Consider the following 26,626-nt stretch of genomic DNA (forward strand, 5'->3'; position numbering starts at 1 on the left):
AGAGGCACTGTGAGGCAGGAACAGTAATCTAATTAACAGATTAGTAAATCCACTCCATTTTTAGACAAACACTATATTGGTGTATTGGTTACTAATGAAACCACATTATAAAGAAAATAATAAAGCAAAAACAAAACGAAGGCGACACATGGCCATTTATAGTAGTGATAACAATATAACGGATATAATTTAATCATTGTTTTTTTCTTCATGTAGTTCCACATATCAGACAGCTGGTGGCGGTGCAGCCACGTTTTTGTGTTGTTTACCACCGGAAGTAGAATCCACACCAGGAAAAGAAGACTTTTCGGCGTGAGGAGCAAAACAAATGGCTCACATTGCGATGTGGTCTTAATAATTGGGATTTTTTTTCGTCAGAGAACGTTTTTTCTGAGTTGACATAAATAACCGTTAGTAAAACCAATTATGTTTAGTCGCCCGTGCGTCAACAGTAGTCAAGAGTAACTTCTCTGTTAGCCTGACCGAGCTAGCCGCCGTTAGCAGAGTCTGACAGCCTCTCTGCAGCCACAGGATGTCGGTGCACTTCGAGGAGAGGAGCGGGGTGATCCCCTGCAGGACTCCGTGGGGCTCCTGGTACCAGACCATGGAGGAGGTCTTTATCGAAGTCAATGTGCCACATGGGACGTCAGCCAAAGAAGTCAGGTGTCACCTGGGATCCAGAGACATTGAGCTGCAAGTCAAAGGGCAGGAAATATTCAAGGTAACATCCTGAAGCGATTCCTCTCTTTTCCCTCTAAACGTCTGCGTGAAAGAGGAGAAAAATCCCCTTGGAGCATATTATCTTTATGTCCTGAAAGTGTCTCATTACATCCGTTTGTTGTCGAGTCTGGCAAAATGTTGAAAAAGGTTTTATATTACATATTTTATATTTTACATTTTCTTATTTGAATATCAGAAAGGCTGCGCATATTGTTGTAATATGTTCGTCCTTAAAGAGTAAATGTGGAAAATGTCAATGAAACCATAAAATATTAATCTTTAAGATGATGAAATCAAAAGTTTAATATTGTAGGGATAGGTAGGTGAAGATTAATTACTACTCACTCACAAAAATGAGGCCTATCCAACCAGGAATAACAATGGTATGCCTTCCCCAATCCCATCTCATTCCACATTTCTTAACAGTCCAGAGAACAATGTTTTATTTTTAATGTCTTCATTCACGTAAATGGAAAAAGAAAAAGTTGAAATCAATAGCCCATGACAAGACCGACTGCTAAATAAACACACATGTACTTACCTACTTTGTTTTTTCTTCCTCATTCAGGGAAGATTGTTTGGCACAACTATGTCTGATGAGGCTACATGGACACTAGGTAGGTTGCATACCTTTTTTATATATATATAAAAAGGTGCTTATACATATATATATATATATATATATATATATATATATATACTCACACATTAGCCAAAAAGCATCTTCTTCACCATTTTCTGTTTTGTCTGTTCCCCAGAGGACAAGTGTCTCATCCGGATTATTCTGATGAAGACCAACAGAGAGGCAGGGAACTGCTGGTCCTCCCTGCTGGAGGGGGAGTACTGTGCCAACGCCTGGGTCCAGGACCAGATGCAGAGAAAGCTCACATTGGAGAGGTTTCAACGGGAGGTTCGTCTGATACTTTGCATTTGGCGACATATACTCAAAGTCAGGGTTTCTTTTTTTCTGGTCCTTGGGACCCACTGCCCTGCATGTTTTAGAGGTGTTCTGCTCCAACACACCTGATTAGAATAAATGGGTCATAATGTGGCTTCTGCAGTGTATGCTGATGAGCTGAACATTTGAATCAGGTGTGATGGAGCAGGGAAACATCCTCCTACCCAGAGACACAAGAGTTGACAGATAGTTTAAGGAACCAGTCCTGCAGAAAAAATACAGGAATACAGATCTTTGGTACAGCTTCCATTGCACAACATAAACATTATCAGAATCTACTTGTTGTACAGCTCCTTTAATTAAAGCTTTACTTACCTTTCTTGCATTTTTACACTTCTCTTTTGTAATCTGAAATTGCTCCTAATAAGCATATGGCACTCTAAAACATAAGATAAACCTACCAGGTTTTGAAACTCATCATTATTTAAGTATCCTATCATTATGATAAAAGTATGACCAATTAAATCATTAGGACTGAATAAAATAGCTTCCTGTCTATCATCTGTTGGCCTCGCCGATCTCTGACAGAGCAATGTTGCCAACGTGGCGACTTCATAGCTAAATCTGCCGACTTTTTGTGGTGTTTGGAGACTCTCACGTGCCTTAAGTCAGAGCAGAGAGGAGAACCTCAGCACATGGCCGCTGCCGTTCCTGCCCTGGTGAGTGGGACTTTGAGGGAGGCGGAGTTGTTCATTTTCAAATTTTTACTAAGTACTGAGAGACATGCAAGAAAGGTAAATATAGCTTTACGGCATGAGTGATATAGTGTATAATGTGTAACACCATCAGGTTTGGAAAAAGTGAATGATCATATCGATGAGTAAGCCCCATGGCTACACTTTGTCTTGTTTTCCAGAATCCTGGATTTGACTTCAGTGGTGCGGAAATCTCCGGGAATTTCCATGGTGGTGGTCCCGACTTTTCCAGTCTACAGAAGTGAACGTTGCTGTCGTCAAACACATCACCTCTATTGAATGGACACTGTTGAGGACACCTATGCTGTGACAGATGAACACTAGGTCCATCACACTGTCAGCAAAGAGAAGCCCAAAGGTTTGCCTTCAGAGGAACAGTTACCGATTGGTTTACTCAACATGTGTTTGACCAAGACAGAATCTTATTGGTCATAAGTCTATTCTTTCTTCAGACTGCACTAGTTTGCTCAAAACTGACTTATTCCCAAGCGGAAATGTTCCGAGTATGAATTCAGATTGATGTCTTTTAATAATGAAACTCATACAGCAATAACTTTTCAATAAAGTTTTATTGAAAGGTACAAGTGCATCGGTTTACCAGATGGCGTTTTTTCATTTAACCACTCTAAACTTAGGACATTGAACTTCTCACAAACCTCTAACTTGAGTAAGGAAAACTAGTAAAGAAATCCACATTTCCATTGCAGTGGCCAATTGCTTTGTGTTCTTTGCACAACTGAAATCAATCTATAATTGTGGTGGCTCCGTGTCCACAAATTATGAAGCACTGAAAACAACTCATCTGTAAACCTCTGCCATTTTGGCTCAAATAGTATGGTTAGCCATTTGTGACGGGTTCATCACTAGCCTCACTTCACTGTTGAAAACCAAAGCGCCATCGCTGGATCAACTTAAAAAAAATAAAAATCATCACCTTGGGTAGGAGTGTGCATTCAGGACAGTTTATCAACCTAGGGTAGGAGTTAAGGATTCTGGGCCCGATTTCTTGGTTCCTTTTATGCTGTTCACAAAATCCTTCTCCCTCCTCTTCCACATGGTGGACTGAGGACCTAGGTGGTTCGATACTTATTAGCTTAAAACCAGCAACCCGTTTCCAGGAAAAACCAAACACCTTGGTACGGATTTAAACAAGAACATACTGTACATTTGTGCTTGAAACTCAAATCAGGAAAGTAACACTAAGTTAATGCAGCATCGCAGCAGATTAACCTCTCTGACAAAGCATTACTTCATGCTGGGGAAGATGAAAATACTGCATTTCTTCTTTGAATGATGACAACCGAACTTGCGGAAAACTCTTAATTTGCTTTTCCTTAAAGAAATCCACCATCACTAATGAAGATCTGTAAGGAAAATTGGGGATATACATTGTGACCTTACTGCAAGCAAGACAATGCCAACGTAAAGACAAATTGAGGATAGTTGTTAGATGCCTCTGCATGTAAGGTCAACAGGCGTACCCCCAGATTTTACATGGCTGACTCGGGTATGGTGGGAAGATGAGTGATCTTGTAGTAGCTGGGCTTCAGCTGACGGGCAGTTCTACCCGAGATAATCCAACGAAGTCTCTGGCCATTTGGTTTGGAGCATTTTGCGGTGGCATAGTCGGACAGGCATTTCCCAATCAACTCCCGCACACAGACCAGGTCCTCACTTTTGATCTGAAATACACAAAACAAGTTTAATCAAGGCAACACACAAGACTTTGTCTTTTCAATGTATCCTAAAATCAACAAAGCCAAGCTTACACCTAAAAACAAAAACTTAAAAATATTACTTCCAAGATTATTTATGTAGCACACAGATGTGAAGACAGTAAAAAATAGTTGGTGCTTACATTCAGCTGCTTCTGCAGACACGTCAGGGCCTCAGATATTTTGTCAGAGTGCTCAGGTTCATGTTGTTCCTGAGCCTCGTAACACAGCAGGGCCATGGCGAGCAGAGATGGCTGCAGACGGAGAGAATACAGTCTTACTGACAGAAAACTGATAACGTTTACTAGGTCTGCCCAAGAAATGATTACATATCTGATGAGGATTTCCAAGTTTCTCACTTTAAATTGTCTTTGTCAGTAACATAAAGTAGTAATCATTACCGGACAACCACTGGACACTTGAATTGAATTTTAAAGATATAATAAATAGGCTATTGTGAGAGATTGGGAACCCAGTTATTTTGGCCTACCTTTATTTTGGAGAAGACAAATGCACAGTGACAAGCTTTCAGCTGAGCCTCCAGTCTCTCGAGACTCAGTATTGTCTTGCTGGAAAAGGGAAAGAAATGTGTTGAGATTAAAACTTGAGATGACAATTCCGTTTCCTATTTTAACTTGAATAGAGCACCATAAAACAACAGGATTTAGAATTGATTAATTGTTTTTAAAATCCTGTCACATTTGGCAAATCCTCATGATTTCAAGCAGCATCCTTACCTCTCGGCATCCAACTGCTCCTGGATGTGGGCGTGAAAGAGGCGGAGAAAGCGAAGTGCTGTGGGGGCCTTCACCTTCCAGTAGAGCTTCTCCATGATGATCCTCTCCATCCTCATCATGTCAGACACTGTAAAGCGACTCTGACTAATGCGGATGAGATCGTTGGCCAGAGGAACGTTCTTTTCCTCTTCTGAGGACTTCACCGCAATGTAGAAGCAGCACAGGCCCACACAGGACAGGTGCTTAGGTTGAATCTGCCAAGGACAGAGAAAACAATAAGATTATTGAACACATTTAAAACAAACTCACTTAAAACTATTCACAGGATAAATAAAATGATATCCTAACACTGCTGTGGACAAACCTTCATTACAGAGAGGAATCGGTCCAGCAAGCTGATAGCCAGAGAGAAGGTATCCGAGCTGAATCCAAAGAACCTGGTCAGAGAGAGCAGGTCCTTCACCTCCAGCTCCCTGAGTCTGGTGGTCATCCTGAGGCCATTGTCCTGGGCGCTCTCGATGAGCCTCAAACCGCTCAGCTTTGGTTGGTATCTGCCCTCCAGATCTGTTAGGGCCTTCAACTGAACTGCAAAGGGCTGAGCTCCGGGTCCTGTGACTGTGTCAATCATCTATGCCAACAGAAAAATTCAGCTGAATATCACAGACTCAAGCATTTCATCAAATTTGTCAGCACAGAGTGTAATATCATTGTATAGTATTCATAAATGTAAAGTGGTAATCAGTGGCATAGATATATCTATACATGTATTAAACACAAACTATCAATCACGTCATAGCCACTAGGGGTTTTAAGAGTGTATTATACCCACTTGAGAAAAAATAAAAACCAAAACACACATGACATAATGTAGATATGATGGCTGAACACACAGCAACAAGTGTCCATCAGTATCATGTTGACAATAAATGCTACAGGGCTGCTGCTGCTAGGCTGCTCACTAGGTCAAACAAACACTCATCCTCACTCTTTCTCCTGATGCACGACAGGATTCTGTTTAAAATGATCACAATCACCTCAAGAGCAATGCATCCTGACCAGGCCTCTGTCTATTTGGCACAATTATTTCACTCCTGCAGACTGTTATAAGAGTCAGTTGAATACCCAATTGTTTAACAGGTATTAGGATCACCTTCTGTGCCTACAAACACTTTTATTTTATATCCCGTTATTGTTTTTATTGGACTTTGGTACACGTTGGTATGTTTTATGTGTGCCCTTTGTATTATTTAGTCATCCTGCCACTGTAAAATATTTTCTGACTTATTTAAAGCTCCTTTACACCAGAATGTTAACACAACATAAGTATTTCACAGCTTTAGGAACCAGGCTCGTCCAGCTATTAGGGCTGCAACAAGTAATCACTTACTCACTATATTCCAAATTATTTTGATTGTTTTATTGCTTTGAGTGGTCTTTCCTTCAACTAAAACCGCTCAACTTTTGCCAGCTTCTTCATTGTGATGGGGTTTTTTTTCCCCTCCATTTCAAAGAAATTAATATTTTTGGTTTGTCGACAAATCAAGTCATCTGATGACAGATCAACTAATCGATTAGTAGTTGTAGTTATCTATCTAGTGATATGTATTGCCTAAAATAGCGGAGAGGTACACTGCTTACAAATGTAGGTTAACCAATGGCGAGCCTTTCCCAACAGCTGTCAATGAACCGGAATCAACTGGAGTAGACGGGCTGTGGTATCACATACACACAACATGGACACATCAAAGACAAAGTTCCTCGCGGACTGCAAAACTACTTAATCACTATTTATTTAGTCATGTTGAAGTTAAAAGTTATAAAACGTGTGATTGTAGGAGTCCTGGTGGTAAAGGTTAAGGATTCATGACAAGAGGAGCAGGCCGTGCGTGAGTCAGGGCGAGATCTGCGTCATGTCAGGACATGTCCCTGCCGCACACACCAATGGAGAACAAACACACACGCAGGACAACAACAAATCCAAGTGAGAGAACACAATTTTAACAGCGACACAAACTCCTGAGATGCAAAGCTATTCGACCATGTCAACCAAACGGTATACTTAAAGGAGGTGAAAAGAAAATGGCTGATAAATTTGACGTAATGGGCATTAACAACAACGGCTAACCGCTAGCTATCGTTTCAAGGAGTTGAAAGCGTTTCTTTTAAGCCCAAAACGGCGAAACAAAAACACAAGAATTCAACACAATGACACTGTTAACTGGACATGTGGTTACTAAAGGATTTATGAAGAACGAGTGGATAACTTACCTTGTATGAAGTTACGTTGAGGTTTATAGTATGCTATAAACAAAAAAAACAGTAGCGGGGGAGATGCTGAAACGCGCTGTGAAGACGCGAGTTAAAAGAGGTTTAAAACACACAAAAATGTAGGTCTGAACTTTGAAAAAAGAAAGTTTTAAGCATAGGTTAATGTCTGCCTATGCACACCCCCCTACCCTTGGCGTAAGGCGATGGGGAAAAGGGTAGTTTACGAATTGACGCTGCCCTAAAACCATGCCCATGTCCAAATATAGTGAGTGCTCATTGGTCAGATGACGGATGACGTCAGCAGTTTCAAGTCTCGATTGGTTGCATTTTCTATCAAGTCCCGCCCTCTAGAGACTGGAAGACCAATCGTAGATGACGGGGCGGGGCATGTTAAACTCTACTTTCTCTGTCCAAAGAAGGGTTTACTTTTATTTATGGTGAGATTACAACACATTAATATGCATAATTATTGATTACTTTACTATCACTATAGTTAAAAGTCTACATATATTTGTAAATTCTTCTATAGCTGTAATAATCACAAGCAGGGTCACAAAACTGCCTACTCTTTTAAAGTGGCAGGCCTGTGTGGAACAATCTGGAAAGTACTGGTGTACTTCAGACCTTCAGCGTATTTAAATGCAGCTTTGAAGACAAGACACATTTCAGTAAAGTAACTCTTTATTACTCAAGGATATACAAATATTTAAGCGGGCCAACTCACACCCACAGTACAGATTACTGACATTAATATCTTTAATCCTGAATTTCTCTATATCAAAGCTATTTCATATAGTTTGAAACTGACAATTAGGTATTTTAGACAACATGGGAACTGGCATGTAGATCACAGGGAAGATAATGACTCAAGACATTTGAACCATGATTGATTTAAAGTGCTTGTAAATAATAATATAATGTACTATATGTTCAACCTCTAACAGTAAACATTATAATATACTGTATACTTCACAGTGTAACCTGTCATCAGTCAGAAACTACGAGCATCACAACATGGCAGATGAAAGAGGGTTGTACATTTTGGCAATGACAAGCTTTTAATTCTTGCAGGAATGAAGGTTATGAGCCATGCAAAGACCATGCTACAGAGCACTGCTTAAAAGCTTTGAGGAGAAGATTTAGTAGATGATGAAGACTGCAGACTGACTCACGTCCAACGATGGTTAGTGCAGTTCTATAAAATTGTTATATCACTTTTCGTAAAAATAATACACTTGATTGTTAGTCTGTGATCTTTTGCTGTGGTAGAAAATCTTCTAATTCAAATTCCTTCCTGAGGTTAAGGAGCACGCAGATGGAAGACTAAAGAAGCTATGAGAAGGAAAGAAAAGACATGTTATTTATTTCAACAGGAAACCAGGACAAACATTTTAATAAGCACTTTGTTATTTTGTTTGTTGCTTCACTTGAATGAAATGGATAAATGAAAGAGATCAGAAAATGGGCACAAAATGATGACAGCGGGAGAGAAAATGAGATGATTTGAATGCTATTAATAAAATATTTGATGGAATGTCCCAAAATAAGGAAATGGATTTAGCTCCAGCTTTATTTCTTTCTAATAAATACTTGTTTGTGACTGAAGACAAAATATTAGTTCATTCTCAGACTCACTGTAAATATATCAATATAGAATTTTCTTTATCATGTATTAAATAACATCAACTTAAGAACTGACAGTAATTTATGTACAGTATTATACATTAAAACAAACTCCATGGCAGACCATTCAGCTTCTGGAACAGTCTCCTATTATTATTATTAGTGATGTTGTCACAGAAAGAACATGAAAGAACATGAAAGAACACAAGCTATGTCTTGTGAAAACAGTCCACAGGTTTTGTTATTATGCATTTAGCAGAGTCAGCAATAGGAACAATATTAAATACACTCTGCAAAGCTACCTTTTTGATCCATAATACAACAGTGGCTTATAGCCATCCCGTTATTCTGATTCACATCATGTTCATAGTCCCTGTGTCAATGAGTCCACACGTACAGTGTCAGTAAGTTTTAACAGTCTGTTTTTTCCCATGCTGACGGTGGACACATTCCTGGTTTTCCTGGACGTTTGATCCATAAATCATCAACTGAAAGGGGAAAGGGAAAATAACAAAATATGGAAACAAAGAAAAACGTGCAGGATTTGAAGTATGGTAGAAATCAAATGAACAAATGGAGCAAACATAGCAACAATGTTGAGGTTATAACTTCTTTAAGTATCACTTTTTCATTAAAGTCATATCCACAACACATATACTGTAACATTGACACCGTGTCCTGAACATGGCTAAGCAACCATAACTATAATTGTTTGAAAGGTGGGAGACTCCTTTGATATTCATGCTTCATGTTCGTTGCATTTCTGGAAAGCACACAACTCAAAACAACAGCAAAGGTTTCTCTTTATTCAAACAAATGGGTTAGTTAACTCGGACTAATGCTCTCACAGATATTATGGCTGGCAGCAGGGACAGGGATTATATTCACTGTTGTTATGGCAGAAACAATGGATTAAGTGTATGCTTTGATGTAAAATTACAGTCCAGCTCTGAAGTGCAGGTGCTCAGCAAAGTTGGTGTAAATATCTAATGACACCAAACTCAAGTCTTATTTTACCTGGGGCTTTGTTGCTCCATATAAAAAAGTAATAATTAAAATAAGTAATTTTGGTTTGTGGACAAAAATGTTCTGATATTTAATGGACCAAACCACTAACTGACAATTGATAAAATAATAACAGGAATTGCACAAAAACCGAACCAGTTCCATATTACAGAGGAGACAAAGATAAATATAAAAATACCAGGGGGGATGGGCTACAGCGCTCCACCACTATAAAATACGGAAGCCAACTTCCTCTGGGAGCAGCGGAGGAAGTTGAAGAGAAATCTATTTTCTATTAAAAAACAAAATATTCTCAGCAAATCTAAACCATTAATGTGAATTAATTAAATAAATATGTCGTATCATACAAACACACTTTAAAAAACAACCTGAACTATCCCTTTAATATAAATTTGCCAAACCCAGAAGGTATTTTAATTATATATTTGTCCAAGATGGATAAAAGGTAAAAACCTACATGGAAGTTTTGGCCATGCATAAACAATCCTGGCATATACTGTCTCAACCTGTAGAAAATAGGATTTTACACGGGGCGTCTGAATATCACCTGTGTTGCCCATGTCGTGAGCATCAGTGAGACAGACGTCCCCCCTGCCTGAGACACAGTGTTTCCTTGATGTTTCCATCAAGTGGAACGGTTCGGTTTTGATACAGTACGTTATGTATTTTTTGTGTGTTTCCATTAGGAATAGTACCAAAATAACCAGCCCCTACCATTCCATTGTTTGGCACCCTTCCCTTGGGTGTGTGGTCTAGCTCTATTTGGGTAGCACAGAAGTAAGGCAAAAGTAAGGCAAACAATTGCTCAAAATCAGGTTAATGTCCACGTTTTTTGTGTGTTTTATTCTGAATTTTTTTTTTCCATGTCTACTTGTTATGGTTTACAGGGCAGACTTGCCCATACCCAGATGGAGGACGTAATGACATAATGGGCACACAGTCAATAAGGTGTCTACATCTATGGTCAGGACAGTGTGACAGTCAGTACATTTACATGCAGTTTAATCCAGATAAGGCCGTAGTCCGACTAAGACAGGAAATCGGACAACCTGGGGAGGAAAATGGGCATATAAATGCAGGAGTAATCAGACTATGAATTGCATTATCCAGATATGTTAGTCTGACTAACACCCACTCGATTTTAGTCAGACTAAAGTGTTTACATGACATTAAGAAAATCAAATGTAATGTAACATGCATGTAAACACACACACTCTGAGAGAGCTAAATGTATTCTCAAACATCATTCGATTATTGACACCTGTGATTTTCCTCCTGTGATGAAAAAGGCTGAGGGGGTATTTAAGACCTCCTCAGCAGCGATGCAAATCAGACAAAAAGAGAAAAGCAGACTTACTTCTTCTTGTCCTTATCCTTCTTAAACGGCTGCTGTGAGCAGCCTTGCAGCGCCTGTCCCATCAGTGTCTCAGCTGCAACCTTTCTTCTATTGAAGGAATTCATCTCCTCTTCAAGCTCTCGCCTCTTCTCCTCCAGATTCTTCTTTTCATCCTGGTGCAGCCGCTTGAGTTGCTCAAACCTCTCGTGAAGCTGAATGATGATGATGATGATGATGATAATGGAAACGGGGCACACAGTTGCAGCATGAACCAGTTGCAGCATAATGTCAGTGATTATTCCATGATGATGTCAGTCCTCACCTCTTTTTCCTTTTCTTTCAGCTCGGCTTCCGTCTCCTTCACTTTGTTGACAAACAACTGCCTCATTTCTTCCTCTTTGCGCTGGAGCTCCACAATGAACTCCTTCCTCTTGGCTTCATACGTTTCCTGAAGGCTGAAGAACAGGAAAGAAGCAACACTCGGCTCAGTCTAAATCACTGTAATCACTGGATTAATGCATCAAAAAAAGACAACATATGACCCAACTAGATCAAAAAAGAAAGAGGTAATTATAGAACATGACAAAAGATTTGTCCTGAAACGTGATCAACGACAGATAAAAATGATTATTTGTATATTTCATATTAATTAATCTAGGATGAATTAGCTCATACCAAATTATATCAACGTGGATTTCAATCAGCACAGTTTAAACATCACAACTTCTTTTAAATTGCCCTGATGTGTTTAAACGCTCATTTACCTGAACGACTGGCTGTCCGGATCTGTGTCCTTGAAGCCCATCTCCTCCAGCTTGCAGCGGCGGTACAGTTCGTAGTGACGAGCGTGCGTTTGATCGCGGAGATCCTCCATGTTGACGCGCAGTAGCATCTCTCTCAGCTTCACAAAATCACAGTGGTTTTCATTCTCCACTAAATAAACACAAAGCCTGTTTATTTAACCTCCTGCGTGTATTAAAAAATTAGCTTAGTGGCAAACAGGGAAATCGAGACATCGTGTCGATATCTCGCCTGAAAAGAGAACGGATAGTTTGGCAGCAGGCATGGGAGTAATTAGCTCTGCTGCCTGGACTCACCCTGTACTGATCCCCACGGGTACAGTCGTGCTTTCACCATCTTATTTCCTACTTTAACGTCGTCTGCACTTCCGACCACAGCAAAGGGGAGATGTGCCTGGAACATGGTGAAATAATATCGTTACAACATGGTTAGAAAAACACCATTGTTTGTTGTATGCACTACTGTAAAGTAAAGAGAATTTCTGCATCATGCCACCATTTAATGACTGGAGTTAATCAGATTGATTTATGTTTCACATCTTTATATCCCACTAGTGTAACTGCTACAAAATTATGATTATTTTTTAATTTAATATGCAAAAAACAATACATGTGGGCATTGAGTCAAGAGCTAATTAAAAACAACACATCAAACAACAGGGGAAGGATTAGTTAGCACAGTGGTGGAGAAAGTGAATATTAACAAGTAAACTGCGTTGATTACAACAACAATCAGGAACTCACTCATTCTCACTCTCACACTTACGGTCAATTTAGAGTGTCCAATTTAATCCCCAAATCTGCACGTTTTTGGACTAGGAGGACACGGGAGAACCCGGAGAACCCGGAGAACCCCCCCCCCCCCCTTTAACTTTTGTAATAGATATGAAAACATGACGGAGCATCACCATGACACCATGGAAATATGAGCCACTCTATATTCTAATGCATGCAGTGGATGAGAACTGGAACTGTTTCAAACATACAGAACAAATAATAATAATACAAAAGGAATAAATAAATCACATCCTTTAAGATTTGCTCGGTTTCAAACTACACTCTTAGAAATAAAAGTGCTAAGTAGAACCATACAAGGTTCTTCGGCTTGTCCTCATAGGAGAACCCTTTTTGGCTCCAGGTAGAACCTTTTTATAAAGGTTCCACTTGGAACCCTTTTGGAGGGTTCCACCAAGAACCCCTTTTAACCCCTTTATTCAGGAAAGTAGTTTTAAAGGGTTCTCTGGATCAAAATCTTATTTTGATCTTACTGGAACCATTAGTTTTACCATGAACCCATTCATTCGACTTACATTCATGGAGGAGTTGATCTCTGCGACAGCATCATCTTCTGTGGGGAACTGATAGATCTGAACTCCGTTGCTGACCAGCTCACTCATGATCTTGATCTTTAATTTGTCCAGCTCACTCTTGGATACTGTGTCTGCCTTTGCAATGACAGGGATGATGTTCACCTACAAGGAAAAACAGAAAACCAGACACCGACTGAAGAAATAAGCAACGTCATCTCTCCTCTTTGCTTTTACACTCGTGCTGGACTCTCATCGTCACCTTGCTGTCCAGTTTCTTCATCGTGACGAGATCCAGGGATTTCAGGGAGTGACCGGTGGGAGCGATGAAGTAAAGGCAGATGTGGATTCTTGTGTCGTGGTAGTTTAAGAGGTAACGCTTTATTTTTAGCTCCTCCTCCAGATACCTTTCAAACTGGGCATCAATGTAGTCCAGAATGGGCTTATAGCTGCACAGAAGAAGAAAAAAGTTAGCATGTGCATTAAAAACCGAGCATTGCTATATTTCATCCTTACATGAAAATTAAACTTTATATAGGTTTTTTAGTTAGTTGAAAGACTCTTTGTGTCCTAGTTGCAAACTCAATTCTTGCTCAATTCTTGCAGCCAAGAATCCAGTCTTTTTATCCTCCCTGCTGTTGGAGCACTCAAATGTCTATTGAGACTGCATTGGTTCTACCAGTCATTCCTTTATTCCCCTTCTTCAATGCATATTCACTTGCCAACTACTGGCCTCAACCACTTCCTCTATTCCATTGTACAAGAGTGTTACCAGTGTTACATAGCTGCTGCAAAATGCTACAGTTGACACTGAATTATTAAAGATCAATATCAAAACTGTAGTGGGAATATGAAACATTTTGTCCCTTAATATTCAGCATAAATAATTCTCAGCCTATAGTGAACTGATTAAAAATAATACACATAGAAGGATTTTCACCTGCTTTCTTTGTTGATCTGGTCTCCAAACCCAACAGTGTGGACGACGGTCAGCTTGAGTTTGACGTTGCTTTCCTGCAGATCGTACATTTGAGGAAGTAACTGGACCACGCTCTCAAAATGGCCGGCTTCTTCGTTTTCAAATGTGGTATTGAAGAGGGTGTTCATCAGTGTTGACTTGCCAATCCCCGTCTCTCCTATAGGAAAAAGAAAATATTGATACAAGAATGAGTATATGTAATCAATTCACGCACTCATCATCAAACTCAAATACAACACAAGACAAAGACAGACCAGGTAAGTGCCAAAATGCAGCATGAAACCTCTAAGAGAAGATATATAAATGCCATATATGTACTCTGAGCACACTATTTTTACAGCAACAACTTTGAGCCGTGAACTTCTCCTGAGTAAACATACCTACACAGAGGATGTTGAAGCAAAAGCCCTGAGCAACTGATTTGCTGACCAGCTGATCCGGAAGACTGTCGAAGCCCACGTGACCTCCGAGCTCCAGGTTCCGCTTGTCTTCATTCTAAGAAACAAAGAGTGCATAACAGTTAATGTGCGCATTAATTTTTCATGACTTTACTTCAGACCAGAATCTATCTGAGGACACAGCAGCAAAAACAAAATAAAACAACACATAAGTGTGACTTAAGGGGGCTTCTGCTTCATCTCATCCCCACATTCTGCTCTCAAGCTTAAAAGCATTCTTTGTCAATGAAGTCATGTCTTCTTCTCAACGCAAGTGAATCATCCGACCTGAAAGAAACCGCTGTTTGAACGTCACACACTTCATTTGTCTGGTAAAGGTACATAAATCTCAAAAGAGAAGAAGAATGTTAAAATCCATTTAAATGCAGCTCTGTTGACAAAGAGAGAGTCTGCATTACAACGCTCCAACAACCCATGATGTACGTTGGTATCTTTTACACTGACAGTAATGGGCTGCAGTATTGACTCACTGCTTAAAATAACATATCTTCAGTAATGATGAAGATATTGATTGTTTTCTTTTCATTTTATCTAAATGACAGCAACCATCCAAATGGCTTCTTTTGCTTAAGCAAGCTAATTTGTTTTATGTACAATGTTTACAAATGCTTACATTTGAAAAGCAATGAACCGTAATAATGTGGCTTATCATTCATGCATGATTAGAACAATACATAATAAAATAATCTAAATAATGTCAGCCCGATGTTTACTCATAAGTAAAATAAAACATAATACACACTGTTCCTTTAAGTCCTGTTCCACTTAAAAAGTGTTTATTTACATTATTGTTCCAACTTAGCTTTGAACATTTGATACTAAACTCAAACCTTATATTTAAAAACGTATTGCGTCATTTTAAATATAAACAAATGAAAATAAACGGCTGCTTACAGGTTGGATTCTACTGCTTAAAAGAACTTTGCTCTTCTTATGTATGCTTCTGGGCTCCGCCCACCCCTGCGCTGCCACTGTATACATACAAACACTCCCTATGTCAGGTTTGACAGATGAAGGACACAGCATGCAAATAAAGGCTGATCAATCACAAAGACCAAACTGAAGATAAATAATATCATCAACAACAACAACAAAAAAAGATTAAATGGGTAATTTTGTGGCATGAAATTTGAGTAAATTGTTTTTACATCAGTAGTTATCCTCTGACCCACAGTCAAACAGATAACATTTGAATATTTAAAGTGGTATTATGAATAGATGTCTGAAAAATAAATCTGTATACACACTGATATAAATGAATTGATTGTGTGTTTTGCCCTGGCTATAAAAACTAGGACGTCCATTCAAAATGTACTCTGGGACACTGGCATCTTGTCAAAAGCTCAACATGAGGACCGGGATGCATTTGATACAATCATGGTCATCTCTCTCACACACACGCACGCACGCGCGCGCACACACACACACACACACACACACACACACACACAAAACAAACAAAGAGCCCTTTATGTAGATGTTATTTCAGAAGTTGGGAGGATATCCAAGCTACTGGCTGCCCTGGTACCCATAACCCTCCTCTACAGAGAGACAAACACACACAAACACACTGTCCTGTCCTATCCAGTGTAGAAAAGCACACTGACAAAAATACACATTTGGCAAATTACAACTGCTGCCAAGATATAAGAAGATGGTCAGACTATAGACACAAGATTATATGAAAATTGGCTGCAACGTATATCCTGACCAAATTCAGGATGACTGATTCAACATAAGCAGAGGCCTCCTGTATTTAATCTACCTTCATCTGGGTTGTATTAGTAAGATTTCAATATTTGGTCCAAATTATTGTTCAATTATTAAATTACAAAACTTTTTAAGAAAAACATGCCACTAAGGATACATATTATTAGAGAAAAACAAGTATATTTTACAGCTTTGTAAATCAATCAACATGAGGTCCTGAAATTACTGCAAAGATAGAGGTTTCCCATGTGACGCTTCAGATAATGGAAATCCACCATGCTCATCTTATTGTTTATGTTTTTTTTCATGCATGATTATATCATATATGGTTCCAGGAAGAGACGTGTCCTCTTAACTCAGTGTGTGTGTGTGTGTTACCCCAGCACACCTGTGGTCAGAGTTGGTCACATTTCAATAAAACAGCCCACAGCAGCGCGGACGCTCGCGTGCGCCTTTCCCCTGCGTGTCACTGTCACACACACAGTTTTATGAGAACGTTTGCACGATGCATCAACACGCAGCTGATCATCCGCCGTCATGTCGAGTCATTACACTTAACAAAGCCTCCTCATCCTCACCATCATCTCTCCTCCGCAGCACCGACTCTGCTGCATTCTCCTCACGTCTCACCTCATCACCTTGCGCGCACTCACACCTGACATCGACATCCACACATGCAGCTGTGCTTTAAATCCCCTTTTCCATCACAATGACACCGACCCCGCTGCACACACACACACACAGTCAGTCCTCATACTCACTGCGTCAGTGGCCGCCATCATCATCATCAGAGGAGGAGGCTGTGTGCAGGAATTCTGTCTTCTTGCAGATTCGCTGCTCTCCACATCACACTCGCACACTCGATCCTTCCAATATGGCCACTCGGAGGCAACACCCCCTCGGTGCCGGAGGGCGACACTGCAACAGCCTCCTCAGTGTTTGTGTCTCAGCATGCTGACAGTGAGAGTGGTCAGTGTAAGCTTGTATTCACTCTGACATGCAGGGGTTTGCAGCTGGTGCCATGAGACATGTCAAAGTATGAGGTACAGTCAAATACACACAACTATGTTGTTGCTAAAGCATTTCACAATTCACCAATTAGTCAATATCATGTTTTTATATGTCATTTATGGGACATAGCACTTATTTTGTGTCACTTTTTTTTTGTCACACACTCGAGTATCTACTATATTTGTATATTTGTCAGGTGCAGTCATTTTAGACCAGTTATGAACGTATGAAGCTGTTAACACATTTGTGCTGAGTCATTTCAAGGACATAATTCTCCAACTGTTTAACAAATATTGTTATCACAAAAATAAAGAAATAAACAGCCCAAACATGACTCAGCTAAAATGCTTTCACTGAGTTTTGTTTAAATTTTTACACTCTGTGCATAGTGAAACATGTGATATGGGATTTTTTGTATTTGTATCAGAATTTTGCATTTTAATGTGTTTGATATCCGATCCGATAAGTGATTTTGACCAGTATCGGACTGATACTGACCGATACAGATTCCCTTTTTCTGAAGACATCAAAACTGTGTGTGTGTGTGTGTGTGTGTGTGTGTGTGTGTGTGTGTGTGTGTGTGTGTGTGTGTGTGTGTGTGTGTGTGTGTATATATATATATACACACACACATACACATATATATATATATATATATATTCATATATATATATATATATATATTCATATATATATATATATATATATATTCATATATATATATTCAAGGGTTCCCCTTGATTGTTTTCATTGTAAAAAAAAAAAATAAAAATGACCAGGAGCTATTTTTAAATTAAACTTGGAAACTTTTCTTTTTTTTAAAGGAAAGAAAGGAAATATATATATAATCTCTAAAACTAATCAGGACAAATTGTGATGACCATTTTGTCGGAGAAGCCATATGTTGTGTTTAACATTTTTATTTTTAAAAATGAGGCAAAACATTGTATTAGACATATTTGAATGTTTTATTAATTTATATATTTTTTAAATCATTTCATATTTGTTTTCGAAAATATTTTTTTTATATTCATCTCATGCCCTCCTGCAGTAGCTCCAATGGCCACCAGTGGGCCACAGTCCACACTCTGGGAAACTGATATTCATGTTACATTAATATTTATATAACTAGATCAAATAAATCACACGTTGCCATTGAAATAATGAAGCAGTGATGCCATGTAACATCTCTGCAGCAAAACAATAAAACAATATAATAAATAAATCAAAGTTGGCAACATTTTTATTTATTTATTTCTGTATCCATTCATTTAATTATTTCTGCATGTATTCATTCATTAGTTCATTCATTTATTAATTGCTATATTAATTAATTCATTCATTTATTGATGTCATTGTGTAATTTATCGTCCTGCGCACATTTTAATGGAGACCCGCGCACATGAAAACCGGTTTTTATTGGCTCTGACATAGATGAAGTGAACTACCACGGGACAAAAGTGTGCACTGCCCCCACGCAGCCTGTGTCTAACGGGGAGGGTCGGAATGAAAAACGGTTGAATATTTGGAGGCGCCGGAAGCAGCAGGTTGGTGGACAGACAGACAGACAGACCGCGGAGAGGGAGCGGATTATCTCCGGGATTTATCTCCACTTCTCTGTCGCAGCTCGTCAGATTTGCCCAGGACGAAGAACAACATCATGGCTTTAACACAAGAGTCCATATTGTCTTTTTTACTGGAGCGCGGAGGGAAGGTGAAGAACTCGGAGCTGGTGAACAATTTCAGGAGTCAGATCAACTGCAGCGATCCCGCGGAAAGGCAGCACAATAGAGACCTCTTCAAGCGGCTGGTGAACAGCGTGGCTGTGGTCAAACCCATCGACGAGGTGAAGTTTGTGGTGGTGAAGAAAAGGTACCAGGACTTTGTCAAAGACGGGGCGCATGATGCGCACAAAACACAGACGGTGGTGGACACTTATTCCCACAGCCACGGCACGAGCTTCTCGTCCCCACACCGAGCAGAGGCGGACATGGTGATCTATTCAGATATTGAAAACAACAACAATGTGGACTTTTCACAAAACGTAAACTATAACAACAGCTACGGTGATGCCAGACGTGTGTCTGTGGGGAAGGGAGGAGGCTCTTTGAGCACTGCTGTGGACACGAGCACTGTCAAAGTCCTGAACATCTCTGCAGATCATGTGAGCAGAGCTGGGAAATCTGGAGCTGTGTTTGCTGTCAAAGCAGTAAAATCCCCAACCAGAGAAGATGGATCTCATAAAGCTTTGGAAAGTGAAGCTTGTGCACCACCAGTGATGCCAACTCTCACAACTTCTGCTTCTAAGAGGGATGCACTGAATGACAACCAGTGCCGTAACACGCCCAGACACACAGAGGACACCCACCCACAGGTGAGGCCCCAAAGCAGGACCTTAAGACCAGCAGCAGATGATGCCAAGTACTCTGAGTCTGTGCCTCTGGAGCCATTAGCTCATGAGTGGTTGGTGAAGTGTGCTGCTGGACTGTGGGGACAAATCCACAGTTTGCTGCTGCGGGACACACGGTTGGCACAAAAGAAGGACTTCATGTCTGGCTTCACAGCACTACACTGGGCCGCCAAGGACGGCAACAGTGAGATGATATGCAAGCTGATGGAGGTCTCCAGGAAAAGAGGCACCGACATCAACGTCAACAGCAAAACCCATGGGGGATACACGCCTTTACACATCGCCGCCATTCACGGACACACCGAGGTGATGGTTTTGCTCGTGCGAAGGTACGGGGCGAGTGTTCACGAAAGGGACAATGCAGGCAAGAAGGCCTTCCACTACCTGGGTCAAGGTGTGTCAGCCGACACCAGAGCACTTTTGGGGGAACTGCGGCAGAGCAGGTTTGGGGAGAAGACCGAGGAGGACGATTACAGAGATCACAGCAAAGGCTTCAACACTATTAGTAAACTGTTCCAGCCTCACATGGGGAGGAAACACAAGACGACAACAAAGTGTGCTCATGACTGGTGAGAATCATGGAGCTGTGAGACGAACGCTTAAAGTCGTAATACTGCCTTCATTTGTATAGTTATGTTAATATTGAAATACTATTGTTTAATATGCTGTTGCTCACTTTTCAAATGTGTCTCTCACTACTGGATTAAATATTTATGACTGGTATTTACAATCTGATTATGTTCTGTCAGTGATTTATCACCCAATTCACTTCTATTAAAACATAACCTGTTCTTTGACTTTTTTACTTGAAAAATCGAACCAGTTCTTTAAAGAAAACTTTTTTAATGTAGAAATGAAGTTTAAGAAGAAGACCGTGTACTTCAGTAAAACCAGTGGGGCACTAAGTGGGGCCAGTTGCAGGCGAGTGGTCAGGTTAGTGGAATGTCTCCTTTATCAGGCTCTTTGTGAACTTGAGGTTTTAATGGATGAGCTTCCCTTCGTGAAACCACAAGGGGCCTCTTTTTTTGGATTGCTGTGGTGGAAAACACAAAACCACATAGTAATCGCTCAGTACAAGTTCAAACACTGCAGGAGTGTTTTTTCAAACTTGTTCAAAATGTACTGTACCAACATAACGTATGTAGAACCCTTACTTAACTTAACCTAAGCTACTGACTTATTCAAGTGACTGAATACCCATCCCGTACATATATATCACATATGCACAGCAAGGGTCCTCTTCTGACCCAGAGAGTTACAATGCCTGATGACACAAACAGAGTTGAATCTCACACAATGAAGCCACAAGTAAAACGGCACCAGAACAATGTGCTTTGTCTTGTTCTATGAGAAACAAGCGGTGAGCAGCAGCAGACAACTATTCATTATAATCCTTAACTGTTTGTTTTTTTTAACACACAACGAAAACTTTTCTTGCAAAGTATTCTCTGTGGCTGTAAACGGAAAAGCAGCACAGGGATGTTTCCTATTTTTTATTTGATCCTTTGGACAAAGTTTCCAACCTTCAGAGTCTCTTCAACAATAGCGTGATTTGGTCCAGGTCTTGTGTCATTTCCTGTGAGAGCAAAATGCTCAAATGTGTGGTCGACGATCAGCAAAACAGAAAAAGAGATTGCACTTATGTGGCTTTATATTTTATCCATGTGGAAGTTTAAAAAAAGGCTTCACCACACAACATGACAAAGGCTTGTGCTGAACAAATGAAAATGTGCATTGCTGGTAAATTAGTTTGCATGTTGTTAGACAATTAAGTTCTTATAAAAACAACTCTGTTAGGTCATTTATCCATTCTATGATAGGACCAACTGTATATTTAAATACTTGAGATAAAGTTAGCTGGTAGTGAATTCATTGTAGTCATCTCAGTTGTAGTTCACAGTTAAAGTCAGTAGAGGGCAATCTATGCTACTGTCATCACAGAATTCAGCCATACAAAGGTTGTTTTTTTACCCTGATACTACTCACTGTTTGACAAAACACGAAACTATGGGCTCAAGAATGAAAAAAACATGTCAGGCAAGAAACTATAAAGTTAACCTGGGTGACATGGCAGAAATTAATATGATAACATTATTATTTTAATTCTATGGCTCCTTTAAGGACTTTTTTTATGTGGCCCATAGACATAGACAATTCTCAATTAAATTAAATTCAATCAAATGTGCATAATAATTCCCTCAAATTACATGTCTGATGTAATTTCTTACATTTTTTAACAGTAAAACAGTGTTGACTTGGCCTATTAAAGGCACTATATGTAAGCCATAAGCCATAAAATGATACACATCTGCACATCTGTTTGTGCAGTATAGGTGTCACGTGGCAACATATAACGGTGTAGAAAAATGGCAGGGATTGTAACAGAAACTAATAAAATACAGACATATGGTTACAATAACCGTAACATCAACTGAAACAAAACTTAATGTTGATATTGTTTTCACTCACCCTGTCGTCTCCTCTCATCATGTGATAATTCTCCATCTGTTCTCTGTAGCAGACACTTTCACTCTCATTTTCTGCTTGTTGCTGACATGCTACAATTAGCCCAATGGGTTCAACATTTTAAAAGACAATAAAGCAGACAGTTGGGGCAGTTATGAATGTATGGGTGCTTAAACGCAGTGGCCACAAAATAGGTAGAAAATGCACATGAAATACTACATAATAACATCATTCCCATGAAGCTGCACAAAACAGGTCTGGCATTGCAAGGATTCATTATTACCATTTCTGAATTATTACACAAAGTAATCTTTTGTGCGCACGTTCTATGTATTTTTGGGGCCACAAATGAATATTGTGTCCGCACGTTAAAGCTATTATTATTAATAATAATAATAATAATAAAAATAATAATAATAATGCATTATATTTGAAGGTGCCTTTCAAGACACTCAAGGTCGCCAGGGTTAGGGTAGGTAGCCACAAATGCTAGTTCCCCACTAAAGGTCTCTGATGTACATGTTTTCCATATCTGACTGAGTGTATGTTCACTGAAATAAATCAAGTAGCAAATTAGCTATTTAGCTAACTCTGGTATAGTGCCGCTTCTGTACATTGTCCCTGTGAACTAAACTAATAAGCTAAACTAAACTAAGTACAGAATCTGCCACTAACTTTTTTGTTATGTTTGTTTTTTCAATGACTGTTATGTGTGTGCCCCTTTATTCACTGAAGCCCCTGAAATGACTTTACACGCCACTGCCCGCTTGAACACAACATTCATACCTGTAGTGGAGCTTAAGGTTGACTTGTATCCAGTGAGGTTTTAGCCAGTAAATCCTTCATTTTTACAGTCCACATAATTTACACTGTGATAAATATAAAAATAAACTGTTTTTTAATCCTCTCTTTAGTTCACTTTTGGTTCGGTTTCACTCTTTATATCTCATGATATATAATATTTCCGCTCGAGTGACGGAGTTGATTGCAAACACCTGCGTGTGTTGATCAGCGGCGACACGTGCGCGCGCTCTTGTGGATCTCGAGCTCTCGGCGGAGAGTGTCTTCAAGTTTTGCCTGGTGTCGTTGTTCATATAATGGAAAAACCAACGCTGATATCAGCTGCCCTTCGTTGTTTTCGCACCGTTGTCCTCCTTCTGCTGGTCACCCACAGCTGCCCGCCGGTCTCGTCCGCTCCGACTGCCTCCACTGCGCTGCGCAGCCTGGGCGAGCTCAGCTACCCGTACAGCAGCATCTTCTCCCCGCTGCTCAAGGCGCTGGCGGAGCACGGAGGCCCGAGGTGGAGCCCGGGTCTGAAGAAGAAGATGAAACCCGAGCACAGGTACGTGAAGTACCTGACCGAGGTTTACAAGAAGTCCTCCAGAGTGCAGAGGAGTCTGGACGGGAGCAAAACCTACAGCACAGTCCGACTGATCAAGCCCCAAGACGAGTGTCTCGCCAAGAGTAACAAAGGTAAAAGGAACACACACACACACACACACACAGAAGTTCAGCTACAGGTTGACAGTATGACAGTAGTCCCTCACACTGAGACAATATTAAACAATTTAATAAAATAAATGTAATATTTATATACTTATTTTGGTATATATGACTCTAGATTAGCAAATATATAGACAAAGCTGCCGTGGGACAAAGTATAAAGTACTTGAGAAAAATGTCAATAAGAATCAGCAACAGCATTATTAGCTGAGTCATGTTGTGGGCTGTTTAATTCTTCTGTATGTCACACAGTTGGATCATTGTGGCTTCCTTGAAATAGCTTAAAATGACTCGGCACAAATGTGTTAACAGCTGCATAGTTTAAAAAGTCTAAAATAACTATATCGGGCTGATATCGGTGCATATATTGGAGTTTGCAACATTGGTATCAGACATGGAAAAGTATTGGTATTGTGCCGTCGAGATTCTGCTATGCTGCAATTTAATTACCCAGAAGTTGCTCTATCCCAGACAAAAACGTACGGTCAGTTGAGAGAGAAGAGCCCCAATAATGTTCAGCCAATAATGCAACGATTTTTGAGGTTTGAATCGATGGTTCTAAAATAGGAGCCGTGTTTCCTACATTTACACAGATCTTCCTGCTAAAATGTGGATATTTCTTTCCTTAGTCTTCTTGACCAACCTGTTAGTTTGTGCTTAGACTTATATTACTTCATCATCTCAGTGGTGGAAATGGGAATCGTCCTTGGCAGACAAACTTTGAAACTTTGGCTTATAGTTATTCTCAGAATAATAATAATAACTCCTCAATATTGATTTGGTGATATATTGTCCTCTTCCTCGTGCATTAAGATAATTGATACGCCACGGCAAATTATTTAACAAATGAAGGTGCTCTAATGTAAACTGTCCTTGCCAGTTTCCCTCATTAACCTGAAATGAATGAGGGAAACTTTGGCAGAAGTTACATGGCTGAAGTAGAGGGAGTTTACAGTGAGATAATGGTGGAGAAAGCTATGTTAAGATATGCCCCATCCATGTTCAATACATAGACTTTATGCACTTTGTTCTCAATGTTGTGAATAAATGGAGAAATCCTGCACAATCCTTTGACAGATGTTTTGTTTTCTTCAGTTAGACAAATATTGCGATGTATCGCTATATGATTGTTTTCGATATATATTGATTATCACAGATGTTATTAGTATCGTTGACCATGAATCGCGTTTCATATTGCATCGTGAGGTACCCTGTGATTCCCACCCCTATCTATGAGCATGACATGCTGCACAATAGTGACACCACTTTGTTTCTTTCTTTCATATTCTCCCGCAGAAAGTTATATGCAGGATCTTTCCTTCAGTCTTGATCAAGTAAGAAGAAAAGAACAGCTTTTAAAGTCGGCTCTGCTGTACAGTTTGGATGACAACCGCGCAGCACCCATGAACTCTGTTTGCTACCTCAGTGTCATGGAGCAGGAGCAGTCAGACCAGTGTCGGCTGTGTCCTGTCGTCCACCACGCTGTGAACTTTACAGCTGATGGGAGGAGCAAGAAGAACTGGGTGGAGGTTGACGTCACCTCCTTTGTCAAGCCTCTCTTAAAGGGTCAGAAGAAGAACGTGCACCTGTTCATCAACGTCACCTGTCCAGATGAACAAAGAGTCAGAGGCGATGGGCGTAAAGGCCCAGTGGAGTTGAGTCTGAGGCCCCCACCTCTGCTGCTCTATCTCAATGACACCAGCAAAATCACTCACCAAGGGTCATTGGGCGACGCTAAACCGGACGAGAGGCCGAGCAACACGTTTCACGAGCACATGGTGCTCAAACCAGAACAGAGGTTTGGGCGCAAGAGGAGATGGAAGAGACAATCTCTCAAGAACAAACGAGGTGATAAAAGCCTGGACATCCACCTGCCTGAGCTTCTCCCCAGCTCCGAGTTCCCAACAAGTGATTGTGCCTTGTATGATTTCAGGGTGCGATTCAGCCAACTCAAGCTGGATCACTGGATTGTTTTTCCTCCCAAGTACAACCCCAGGTACTGCAGAGGCATCTGCCCGAGGACCATGGGCTTCATCTACGGCTCACCCGTCCACACCATGGTGCAAAACATCATCTACGAGAAGCTCGACTCCTCCGTGCCTAGGCCCTCGTGTATTCCCTCACACTACAGCCCACTGAGTGTCATGATCTTTGAAGAGGACGGATCCTATCTCTACAAGGTGTTTCAGGACATGGTCGCCACCAGGTGCACGTGTCGCTAAACTGCCTGCCAACCAATATTTGTTTTCCTTCCTCCCTCTTTACGAGGCTGGAAGGCTCAGCACCACAACAGTCTGCACAGGTGGACTCTACCTCAGAGTGTTTCCTCATTATCCAAGTATCCGATATTCTGACGAGCCTCAGTGATTTCATGAATTTATAAAATTGTTGTGCATGATCTGGAGCAGGTGTGTTTACTTAAAATTCAAGAAGTATTTTATCCCAATGAAAAAACATGGAAAAGGTGACCTTTGTTTTCATTTCATTAAGGCGAGAGAAGAGAGGGTGACAGTGTGCATCCTTTTGTTCCAGTTGCTGTTTGCATGATGGCATCGAGTCTGACACACTTGAAGAAGAAAACGTGTGATGTATTATTTGTATTTGTTTTTTTTAAGTTATTTTCTGTTAACTTATTTTGGTTGGGTGGTCTGTTGTTATTCTTTCATTTAACACAATCGTCAAGTTTTAAGTAGCCCTGTTGTGGATAAAAGATGACGAAGCAGTTACAAATCCTTATCAAACCTTTTACATATCGTTTTATTCCTGGGGATTACAGGCGGCTGTCTGAACGGCGTCTGTCTTCATAATGTCCAGAATGAAAGTTGTCAATGTTTCAGTGTGTATTTATTACTTCTGGTCACTGAGTGACTGCATGCATTATGAATTGACTGCATACATCTGACT

General features: G+C 40.2%; 5 protein-coding genes across 5 annotated transcripts; 3 read left to right on the forward strand and 2 right to left on the reverse strand.

The window, feature by feature from the left end:
• The first annotated feature begins 323 nt into the window (after window positions 1-323).
• Window positions 324-2,835, forward strand: nudcd2 (NudC domain containing 2). The gene is made up of 4 exons (XM_083891554.1): window positions 324-721; window positions 1,289-1,337; window positions 1,479-1,630; window positions 2,535-2,835. Exons 1-4 carry the CDS (start codon window positions 533-535, stop codon window positions 2,616-2,618), a joined length of 474 nt encoding a protein of 157 aa, XP_083747680.1. The 5' UTR covers window positions 324-532; the 3' UTR covers window positions 2,619-2,835.
• Window positions 2,836-2,923: 88 nt separating this feature from the next.
• ccng1 (cyclin G1) lies at window positions 2,924-7,313 on the reverse strand. The gene is made up of 6 exons (XM_083891552.1): window positions 7,094-7,313; window positions 5,190-5,453; window positions 4,826-5,079; window positions 4,579-4,657; window positions 4,232-4,342; window positions 2,924-4,055 (listed from the first exon to the last, which is right to left on the reverse strand). Exons 2-6 carry the CDS (start codon window positions 5,451-5,453, stop codon window positions 3,864-3,866), a joined length of 900 nt encoding a protein of 299 aa, XP_083747678.1. The 5' UTR covers window positions 7,094-7,313; the 3' UTR covers window positions 2,924-3,863.
• Window positions 7,314-8,370: 1,057 nt separating this feature from the next.
• LOC310928893 (septin-8-A-like) lies at window positions 8,371-14,653 on the reverse strand (the record flags this gene model as incomplete). Its single annotated transcript, XM_083891553.1, has 9 exons — window positions 14,545-14,653; window positions 14,126-14,321; window positions 13,448-13,634; window positions 13,189-13,350; window positions 12,176-12,272; window positions 11,843-12,011; window positions 11,401-11,533; window positions 11,100-11,290; window positions 8,371-8,425 (listed from the first exon to the last, which is right to left on the reverse strand). The coding sequence occupies exons 2-9, from the start codon at window positions 14,290-14,292 to the stop codon at window positions 8,371-8,373; spliced, it is 1,161 nt and encodes a 386-aa protein (XP_083747679.1). The 5' UTR covers window positions 14,293-14,321; window positions 14,545-14,653.
• Window positions 14,654-19,003: 4,350 nt separating this feature from the next.
• Window positions 19,004-20,326, forward strand: sowahab (sosondowah ankyrin repeat domain family member Ab; the record flags this gene model as incomplete). Its single annotated transcript, XM_083890790.1, has 1 exon — window positions 19,004-20,326. The coding sequence occupies one exon, from the start codon at window positions 19,004-19,006 to the stop codon at window positions 20,324-20,326; it is 1,323 nt and encodes a 440-aa protein (XP_083746916.1).
• Window positions 20,327-23,316: 2,990 nt separating this feature from the next.
• On the forward strand, window positions 23,317-25,944 carry gdf9 (growth differentiation factor 9; the record flags this gene model as incomplete). Its single annotated transcript, XM_083891226.1, has 2 exons — window positions 23,317-23,692; window positions 25,019-25,944. 2 exons carry the CDS (start codon window positions 23,317-23,319, stop codon window positions 25,942-25,944), a joined length of 1,302 nt encoding a protein of 433 aa, XP_083747352.1.
• Between the last annotated feature and the right edge of the window lie 682 nt (window positions 25,945-26,626).

The sequence above is a fragment of the Microchirus variegatus genome (genome assembly GCF_963457635.1).
Source record: "Microchirus variegatus genome assembly, chromosome: 6".
Classification (NCBI taxonomy): Eukaryota; Metazoa; Chordata; class Actinopteri; order Pleuronectiformes; family Soleidae; genus Microchirus; species Microchirus variegatus.